At 39.9% G+C, this 10,809-nt stretch overlaps 1 protein-coding gene across 4 annotated transcripts in view; it reads left to right on the plus strand.

The window, feature by feature from the left end:
* The window catches only part of LOC104554014 (poly(rC)-binding protein 3), a 513,107-nt gene that overhangs the window by 469,179 nt on the left and 33,119 nt on the right, over positions 1 to 10,809 (plus strand). For 2 of the 4 annotated variants that reach the window (XM_061994937.1, XM_061994936.1), the window contains exons 10-12: positions 705 to 836; positions 4,599 to 4,727; positions 7,164 to 7,307. In XM_061994937.1, coding sequence (XP_061850921.1) covers positions 705 to 836; positions 4,599 to 4,727; positions 7,164 to 7,307 — 405 coding nt within the window. The remainder of the gene's footprint in view (positions 1 to 704; positions 837 to 4,598; positions 4,728 to 7,163; positions 7,308 to 10,809) is intronic. The other 2 variants (XM_061994938.1, XM_061994939.1) reach the window with 1 other exon arrangement.

A 10,809-nucleotide genomic window follows, 5' to 3' on the forward strand; every position in this document is an offset into this window, starting at 1 on the left:
ATGAGATACACAGATGTAGGTTTCATATCTGGATACAGGTAATTGCTCTTCTGCTGAGCTTTTTGTACTCTGGTTACACAGCTGTGATGGAAAAAATACTATGCATTATGTAACATTGCAAATATTTATGGATCTGCTACAAAAGAGACATTAAACCTGGGAAGGCAGTAAAATATTTATCAAAATAATCTGATTTTCTCTGCTTCAGATTACTTGTAGATTCTCTGTAATTCCCTTTTATAACCTTTCTTCTTTGTATCAAACCTCACAAGAGATGTGAAATATAAAGACACAACATATAGCAGAAATACTGTAATTGAGCTAGAGGAACAAAAGGACCATATCAAGATTTGGGAGCCTATTAACTCAAAAGCTCTTTTGTGTTTTCCATCTGCTTCATCTGATCTGATGACAGATACCACTTTTTCCTAGTCTCACCTCAGAAACATGTCCTGTGGTCCAGCAGCATGGACCTGCAGTGCCAGACAGCAAAAACAGTTGCTCTGGCACAAGCTGTGCAGGCAGTTCGCACTCATGGTGTATCACTGTCAGAGCTGGCAGCTTTACCTGCTGCAGGAACAAAGCACAACTGGTTGCACGCTCCTCAAGTCTCCAAGAAGAGCCCAAGCATTTGCTTTGAGCCCTTCAGTGCTTACCAGAAATGACAAATCCTCCACTAATTCTCACTGACATTGTGATTACAGGACATAAATGCTTCAATGACAAACAGCACGGTGACAAGCAAACCACCTGTAACGCTGCGGCTAGTCGTCCCAGCAAGTCAATGTGGATCCCTTATAGGAAAAGGAGGTTCCAAAATCAAAGAAATCAGGGAGGTAAGTGTTGGGATGTCTGCCAAGGACACTGGCTAGCTCGGCATCCTACCACAGCATGCCTTGCCAGCATCATTCACTGGCACTTCGCTCATCACACAAACACGAGCATGTGCTGAGTGAAAAGCCTGGAAAAGCCTTGCTCTGGGGGAAAGCCTTGCCCTTGCACTTTGCTTAAAACTAAAGACTTGGTGTAAAAGAGAGAAACAGCTTTACAATGTATCCATCTTTGATGTACGGTTTAGCAAAGCAAGTGATTAGTGTCAGAAAGGGCTCTTCAAGCATAGCCTCCTCCCCAGCAATACTCAGGTGATCCAAAGTCAGTGTTGCAGCCATTTCCAAGTTAGTTAATACCCTTGCAGCCAGAGAAAGGCCCAAGTACACTGGGGAGTCCATGTTAGTAAATCAAATGTTTGTTCTACTTTTTAGAAAAATTTTATTTTCACACTAGTTTCTTGTTTCTCCCCAGTCTCACTGTGCTCAGGTGACCTGATTCACGTATTCCAAATGCATATTGATTTTTTTTAATCCAAACTTGGTCTAAAGTTATTCATTCAACATGTTGTGCTAGCAGCCACTTTTTCCTCTAACAAAAAAAAAATGCAAAAATTGTCATATGGTGCTAGTTTTAATTCTTCTGTGCATGATTATAACAACATAGCACATGCCAAGCCAAGGATCTAGTGTTTGTAATCAATCAAACAGAAAATTAGGTACATGGTCCATTATGTAAAGAAAATCTGAATGGGACATTTGAGAAATAAGAATTTTCATTCTGGAGACAGTGACAGTACTCCTTCTAAATTTGTATTCATTCCAACATGGGATGAGGGACTGAATATCAAGAAAACACATTGACCATTTTTAAAATTTGATTATGTCCAAACAAAAGCTTCTGACAGACTCTGACAAACTGGAACTTCCTTTTTAAATCTAAAATTCAGGTTCAAGATGGTAGGTTTTATCAAGCTTTGGGAGTTTTATTTCAAATATTTTTTTAAAATTACCAGATGTTTTTCTGTCAAAGAAAATGCCTAAAAAGAGTGGAAAATGCTTTGATCTAAATTTTATGTCCAGCATTTCCTTGATAGTTTATGATAGCCTTGGAAAGAAAGATGATCACAGAGGCCAGTTAGGGGTCTCATCCTTGTTGACTTTCAAGTGCTTCCAAATTATTTCATTCGGATTCAAATTTGATTGTCCTGGGATATTTTTTTTAACAAGATTCCCTCTGAAGGCTTATCTTCACATTTCAAGATTTGGCTGCTACTGAAAGGATCTTTTCTTCCCTTGCATACACGGAGGTGAAAACAGCCTGTACCACTTCCATTAGCTGACAGAGCTGCCAAAAACTGTTTCAGAGTTTTTATTGCCAGACAAACAACACATTGTTCCTCCATGTGCCTCTTGCTTTGTAAACTGTGTTCACAAAAACATACATAGGCTGTCTGTCAAAAAATAATTCAGAGCCTCTGTACTTAGTGAGACCTGCAAATAAAAGGCAGCTCAGGTTTTTTTGTCTTGGGATGCCATTACTTTATTTTTCATCAAAGGGTCCAGAAGCTGTGCCTCTCAGTGGTCCTTATTGTCAAACCAGCTTTTGAGGTGTGGGAGAAAGGGGTCACTTGATGACATTGAGAGGAACAAAAAGTTATTTCTGTGCAAATGTTGCAGCCATAGGAACCCCTCTTCTTTTATTTAATAAAAAAAAAAAAAAAAAGCTTTGTCAGAGAACTTTGTGTAGATGGGAGAAAGATACCTGTGTGTCAAGGGGAATTTCCTGGGTGGAAGGAAAGTGTTCAGTTTACTTTATGCATGGGATTTTTCTGGCTCAAACTCTGGATGGCCACCGATGACTGTTGGTGTTCACAGCAGTTCCTGTCTGGATGAGTCAAAAAACCTGCTGTGTAGCTGCACACTCTTCCCCTGACCAGCTGCTGCTGAAGCAAGGCTAAAGCCTTGCCACTGGAGAAGGCAGAGCTCCTCTCAGAGCATGTTGGTCCTCCAGATCCCCTGGTGTCCAGAACCATTAGTCAGCAGGTATCCAGCTGATTTCTTAGTTGTATGTGCTGATGAGTGCTTAACTCTAGGCTTTACAGCTATCCATACTTTGGATTTTATTTTAAATATTGGTAACCTCATCCAGAGCACTAAGTGCTTTAGGAATGGAGGTTTTTACAGGTGAGATTGGACTGTTGGTACATTAAATGACTGAGTGAATGCTGGTGAGCATAGTTTCAGAAACAATTACCTATTAGTCTAGTACAAAGAAGTTAAAGGATTGTGTTTGGCCAATAGAGTGTTTTGATAAGGCTAATTAAGCAAGAAGTCCCACTGCATATTTTCTTAAGCATAACAAACAAAATATTACTTGCTTTTTCGTTGCTGACAAATGACCAAAGTCAAAGATTAAACAAGAATGGCACTGGAAGCAAATGCATAAATAAGTGCAGTATTTGACAGAGTATTTTGTGCTACATGTACAGAGACTCAGAGCCATATGTTGAACAGCAAATATGATCAAATGAGGGGGAAAAAAAAAAAGCATCCAGCTCAAGATGTGGTCAAATTTCATCATCACACACAAGACTGAACAGCAATTGCATGTGGGATGGACTTTTATGTTCAGTCACGTACCCAGGAGCAACATGTAGGGTTGCTGTACTATTTTGAAGATATGATTACGAGAAAAAGAAAAGAAAAGCATGACTGATTGATCAAATTATGGCAACATTCCAAAGCCTATTATAGAGCAAGAAATTGATATTCTGGCCTTAAACAGACCTAGTGAACAGGAGATGCAATCAGCAATTTAATCAATCTTTGGAAAGAAGAATAACATGTGTTATATGTAACCAGCAAGAAAACAAATTAACCCCTTTCTGACTGACACAAAGTGAGTGGTTACTGAAAATATCTTTTTTAAAAGCCTAAAATACTGCATTGCAATAAGAGTCGGGAATAGATTTTGTTGCTAATACATAAAAGAGCTAACTCATTATGAAATGCCTGGGTTTTTCTCTATTGACTAAAAAAGTCTTTCAGGACGTTTGTGAAATAACACCAGAGATTGTTTTGGCCTCATATATTTTTTGATTTCTTTAGGGTTTATTTTTTGCTTAACTAAGATGCATTAGTGCCAAGATCAAATAATTTAAAAAAAAAAAAAAAAAAAAAAAGAACTGGCTCATTACCTCCTCAGATTCATTAATGAGCTGAAAGTTGATGATGTGCATATATTTAATCAACACCAATTATAATTTAGAAGTACTATTTGAGAGCATGAAGGAGCCCCAAATTTTACCCAGACACAGGTCAGACATCAGTGGATTAAAGAGCCATTTATCTGCAACACGTTTGATTAGCAGACCTTCTTCAGTTATCAGCTTTTGGTCAGTATTGAAAAGTACTTCATTTCACTTTTTGTATTTTCAATTCAGCATTGCAAATGTCTGTCTTTGGGAGGGTGAAAAGACTTGTCCTGAAATTCAGGTCACAGTTTGATTCATTAACAGCTACTGAGGACTAATCTTCCTAGGATGAGAGTGTTTGCAAATCGGCTTGAACAGGCAAATCCATGTTCTCCCAATTACCATGTCTGGGCACGAGCTTCCCTACATGCTCTACCACGTACTTATCAAAGGACAGATAAGAAGTTGAGAGATGCATCTCTTCCATCACATCAATGAACCTCTGCCTTTTGAGAGGTGCCTTTACCTGCCTAACCATGACAATGACATTGCCTTTGCTTTGTCTCTGCTCAAGTCCACAGGAGCCCAGGTGCAGGTAGCAGGGGACATGTTGCCAAACTCAACAGAGCGTGCAGTGACTATATCGGGCACCCCCGATGCCATTATCCAGTGTGTGAAACAGATATGCGTGGTTATGCTGGAGGTAAGTCAGCACTTGGAATATCATCCCTCACTGAAACATGTTGTTAATTTTCTAATTGCCCTGGGTTCCCCAGGGGTGCTGCCAGGGATTTTGAGAGTACTCTGCTAGACTGTGCCCTGCCTGGTGTTTGAGAGCCTCTCACAGCAGGGTTTAGTAATCAAAGACCAGAGCTGTCATGACACCATCAAACAGCAAATCGGGTCCAGCATGGAGCTGCAGCCCATTCTGAGAGAAAAGCATCATTCTGATGCAGAATAGGGCAGAAAACATCTAGGTCTTGTTTTAAATAGAAATCATTCTGACTAGCATCAGAATTTAGATTTATCAGGACTTATTGCTTCCTTAGGATCAATCATTGCATAAAGCCAGAATGATGTTTCCTTTTGACAGCATTTTTTTAGCTCTTAGATCAAATGATACTAGATTAATTAATTATTCAAAAATCTGGGCATTTTAAGCCTTACTGAAAATGCCTATAATTTCATGCAAATACATTTCTCAACCAATAAATTAACTTGAAGTTTGAAAAAAAAAATTCAACAAATCAAAAATAAATATTTTTAACTAGTAACTATAATTTTTTACATGAAACATCTCTATGTTTATCACATTTTCTGCTGGAAAATTTTCAGTGCTTTTTTGGTTTTGATTTATTATCTAAGTCTAGTCAAGAGCTGTCTCACAATGATCTCTGACAGCCTACTGTTCTGTTATTCTTTAAAGAGGCAAGAAACAGAGGAGTGTTTGAGACAACACTACAGCTATTGGCTGTTCAGAAGTATGCAATGCATCAAAATGATATATAGCCTTTGCATCAAGATGTCATACAGCCTAATGCAAATAAAAGCATGAAAACTAATAAATCCCCAGTGCTTTACTGAGGGAGAATGACTATTGTTTCATTTTTTGCTGGACTATGTGAGGAAAGAATTTCTTCATAAAAAGGTGCAAGAGAACAGAAAAAGAGTATTAGAAAATGTTTACTTTGTTAGAGATGGAGTACATGATGGCAATAGTTATCGGCTTTGTGAATATAGAACATAGCCTGTTGTCCAAGTGACACTCATGGAATAAACAGTTAATTACTAAAGATTATGAAAGAAGCCACTTCTCAAAACAAGAGAGTTACAGCCCCATTTTCCCACAGGTAGAGCCAGTTTTTGAATAAACAGTTTTGACATAAGAAGTACTTAACTTTAGTGTTAGGCAAATCACAAGCAGCACTGAGAAGCACTGGCTTAACTACAGCTTGCTGCTTCAAATGTTTAAGAAAATTACTCTGCCCTAATTTGCAGCATATATTTAATTTGGCAACAAACACTTTAGTTGATGTGAAAGGCTAATTATATGATATTAATTAATGGAGGCAATATTGTTGTTAACTTCTTTACTGTAGTTAATGCACTGAAATCAGGGCACCAGCCTGCTAGGCATTACACAGACAGCTTGAAGCCTTTTTCACAGAGACTATGATCTTGCTTTATTTATGAGAAGAAAGTTAGCCTTAGTCAGGGGTTTTCCCTTTGAGTCCTTGCCTTGGGCTACAGGGAACCAACTCCCTTTTCATGCATTATGAAGGCCATGTTTATGCTCCTGCTGAAGCCTCAAGGATTTTTCTCCAACATTCCAGCTCAGTCAGAGGAAAGGCAGGATCAGGCCAGTCATTTGTAATTGAACAGCTGGCTTAATTGAGTTGGTAAGACAAGAAACTTTGATGTGTAGCAGTGTAGGAAAGATAAATAATCAAGAGATGTGCTCGGTGTTAACAAAGCGATAGCGCAAGCCAGACTCTTCCAAAACACCAACAAATTTTTAAATTGTGACTATCTTTCTTGAAATACCTTGACATGCTTAATGAATCATAGAATCACAGAATGGTAGGAGTTGGAAGGGATCTCTAAAGATCATCCAGTCCAACTCTCCTGCTAAAGCGGGTTCACCTCAATCAGGTCGTACATGGAACGTGCCCAGGCAGGTTTTGAAAATCTCCAGAGAAGGAGACTCCATAACCTCTCTGGGTAGCCTGTGTAAAGGCTCTCTCACAAGAAAGAAGTTTCTCCTCATGTTCAAGTGGAACTTTTTGTGTTTGAGCTTGTGCCCATTACCCCTTGTCCTGTCACTGGGCAATACGGAAAAAAGACTTGCCCCATCCTCTCGATACTCACCCTTTAAGTATTTACAAGTATTGATAAGGTCCCCCCTCTCTCTTCATAGCTTCATCCAATGATGATAGTAATAAAGCCATGAGTGCCAGCACTGCCTATTTTGGCTGTGCAGCAGGGACCTCCAGCTTGTGTTTGGGCTGGTGGAATGGAGGGCAGGGTGGGCCAGATTGCATGCCTTGTTGTCTGAGGTGATGAAGATAAGGAGTGATTTTTTTTTTAATTGAGGTCTGCTTCATTCTGCATTTTGATTGCTTTATGTTTTTGTCTGCAGTCCCCACCCAAAGGTGCCACCATCCCCTACCGTCCCAAACCTGCCTCTGCACCTATCATTTTTGCAGGTGGCCAGGTAAGAGCAGACACCATTTTGGCTTCAGCTGGAAACCACACCGTCTTGGCCCAACCTCAGCCAGCGCCTGTTAGTTTTCAACTTTTACTCTTTTTTTGCCTGGTATAGTATTGATGTGCTTTGTCTACTCTGTATGCTTACAAGGAAGAGCACTGCACTGCAAACTCAATGCAAAATTGTGATGACTAGTATTTTACCAAGATTTAACATTAACTTCTGTAATTAAGAAAAGTTTGTGCTTCTGCAAATTGGGAGGTGTCCAAATCAGATGCTTCTTCAGTGGGACAAAACTGCTTATTGGAGGATTGTTTTTTTCACTCCTAACTTGCAGCTCCACTAGCAGTATAAGCAGTTGTGTGAATTTTCAGATGGTCAAACATCTTGTCTCTGCTCATGAAAGGCATCTTTTCTCTCATAGTTTTCATATTTTTTAGGACCAGATAGTGTATTTTGCAGTAAAACTTTACACACAAGTAATTTATGCTGCTTATAGTCCCTCAGGATCAAGTAGCAATAGGGTTCTGAGATTATAGTAACTACCTACATGCAAGTGTATACCTCCCAACCATGTCATGCATCAGCTTGATTGATAAAATAAAACCAGCATTCCTATTTCTTTCTTTTTTTTTACAGTGAAGCTTTGGCTGTTCGCCCTTCATCTTAAGCTATATCAGTCAGGTTTCTCACATGCCTTTAAAATCTCTTGTGCAATGCAACTCTTCCTTGTGTTTTGGTAGTGCTCTGAAATGGGGCTGCAATGTGCTGCTGAGATGTGGTGGGAATTTGCTCTGCCATCACCCATTGCAGGGGAAATGCAGTTTTAGTTACTGATAAGTCAGCAATGAATGCAGCTGCTATGAACCCTAAAATCACCATAGGAGGTGGGACCCATACAGCCCACAGGCTAAGAGCAGCACTGCTCAGATATGTGCAATGGTGGAGGAATGAGATGCTGCAGGCCCTGCCCAACTCAAGTGGAAACCGATCTCCTAAATCTGTCCTAGAGGAAGGTAGCCATCTCTCTACTGAGGATTCATGTATGTGAAGCCTCTCTGGTTCTAAGGCACCTCCATACAGCCAGTTCTTTTCCCCAAGATGATCCAAGGTCTCTTTTTAAGTTGTAACTCAATGGAAGAACCATTCATCTGCATGGTGGAACACCTGCAGGCGAGTCCCACCTCATGTGCCATTAGCTGATCCCAAGTCATCACCTGTCATGGGGTGTGGGGTGTGGACTGCTGTGCCTGTAGCCTTAGAAACCACGTCTTACCCAGGAGGCAATTGGGAGGTCACATAAGAATCCAGACATGGGGATCTTGGTGGGGCAGAGGGCACAAGGTGCTACTGGCATGACGACCCATGCCACAGCAATATGCCAGTTTCCAAGAAAGCTCCTGCACATCTCAAGCATGCACCAAAACTCCATTGCTTCTGACAGACTCTTGTAACGAGTTTTCTTTGCATTTTTGTCTCGGAGTCTTACTTTCTACTCTGTAATGATACATTGTGATGTATATCTGGATTTTCAATCTCTGGATGTAGTAGCTTTCAGTTCCCGGTGTTCAAGCCTGCCAATCTTAGTTGTCTTCAAAGTGAGAAATCTGGTTCCTTGGTGCCCAAAGCTGAAATGAGATTTTAAATGATTTGCCAGAAATTGGCTATGACTGAAAGATCAGAACAATTTACTCCATATATAGAAGTTTACACTGCAGTGCTTTCCTTTAAGAAATATGTGTGTATATATATGCAGCAGTCTGTATTACCCATATTGTTATTGTCACTGCCTTCAAAGACTGTCTCTGTATATGGTTACTCAAAAGTATTGAAACTGTTTGCTAGAGTGCTCTGAGCAGTTTGTATAAATAATTGAAAGCGTCCTATCTGAAAGTCTAACAGCTCTTGTCATCTTCAGGTTTATCACTTAAAAAAGCATTCTCACTTTTCTAATGCAACCTTGTGAGAAAGAGTAGAAGAGACACTTTCTGTGTGCTGTGTGCTCTGAATAAGCAGATTTTTTTCAGGAAATGCTTAAGGTGTGTTTGGGCATCAGTATAGAAAAACATTCTAACCAAATTTTTTAAGTGGAAACTAATACTGAAAATAAATTTTTATCAGCAGTGTTAATTGCATCCAACCTTTTGGCCACACTGTGAGAAGTTATTTTTGCATTCTAAGTTACATCATTGCTATCTGGAAAAGTTTTGGTTTGTTTAATGCTTGCATATCAAACAACACTAGCTAAATCGAATTTCAAGTTTTCTTTAACAAGTTGGGGTTCTTCTGCTTCAAGTATTATCATAGAGTCATAGGATGGCAGGGGTTGGAAGGGACCTTTAGAGATCATCTAGTCCAACCCCTCTGCAGAAGCAGGTTCACCTAGATCAGGTATTGCTTTTAATTCTCTTGTGCTTCTTCAATAATGTATTGCCTGACAGAACTAAAAGGAAACTGAACACTGCCCTGCCCCACTCTGCCCCTTGCCAATATTTAGCATATGCAATCGTTAAAAAATACAATTGAATCCAGTGTTCTTACCTGATGGAAACAAATTGGAAATTTCTACCCACTGTGTGACATTGCTGTTTAGACATGTACTCACAGGGTACAGCATTGCTTTGTGTCTCGTAGCAGTTTTATGTTTTAAATTCAGCAAGATTTGTAGTCCTGGTCATTCCTGCTGTTACTAATGTCACTACACCATTAGGAAAGTTGTCCTTGACTTTGATGGAAGCAGACTCCATCGTTCATGTCCTCACTGAAACTTTTCAGTACTTTTCTCAGTAGCCTCTATCAGGCTTGTACTTCCTATACCTCAGCCACAGAAGGGCATATTTACTCTGATAAGCGGTAAAACAGTCAAAGACAACTGTTCTCAACCTAAATCAATCAAATGACCTTTTGGGATCCAAAGAAATTAAGAGTTTTTTCTTTCCTATAGTGGGAAAGAAAATTCTAGACCCATTTTGTCCATGCTGCTTTGATAGTTTTCACTGACAAGCACATAACAGTTAGTCTGAGCTCTAAGAGTTCATTATTTTTCTTATTCCTCCAACTTTTTTGATTCCTCATATGTGTCTGTGGAATTATGAGGGAGTGGAGCGATGAGGAAAAGGGTGACTTCTATTAGGTTAGCTGGTGATTTTTTCATGGTGGTTTCTTGCTACTTTACAGAACGCTGCTTGGGAAGCACACACGTAATAGATGTTCTCTCATCTGGGTTTGAAGTAAAGGCAAGATCAGAAAGGACACTTGTAATCCAGCACCGAGGTTCGGAGACCAAATCGTGGTTTCCAAACCTGCAGTTTGTTCATGGACTTAAGCCCTCTCCCCACTCCGTGAGGCTGCTCCTGTGCACACACTGAGCACCCATCTCCTTAAGGTTGTCCTCAGCTGGTAGAACACTTCAACACATGCTTTGCTTGCTTGAATACATGCTTGCTTAAGACTCACTGATGGCAGTGGTCACCTGTTTTGGTGGACTGGAGCCTTTTCTTGTCATCTGTAAACCATCACTTATGGCCGTCTCCCTTAGATGCACATGGGTGTGTTTGCCCATGAGTATCCCATTGAG

Source organism: Colius striatus, chromosome 4 (genome assembly GCF_028858725.1).
Source record: "Colius striatus isolate bColStr4 chromosome 4, bColStr4.1.hap1, whole genome shotgun sequence".
Lineage (NCBI taxonomy): Eukaryota > Metazoa > Chordata > Aves > Coliiformes > Coliidae > Colius > Colius striatus.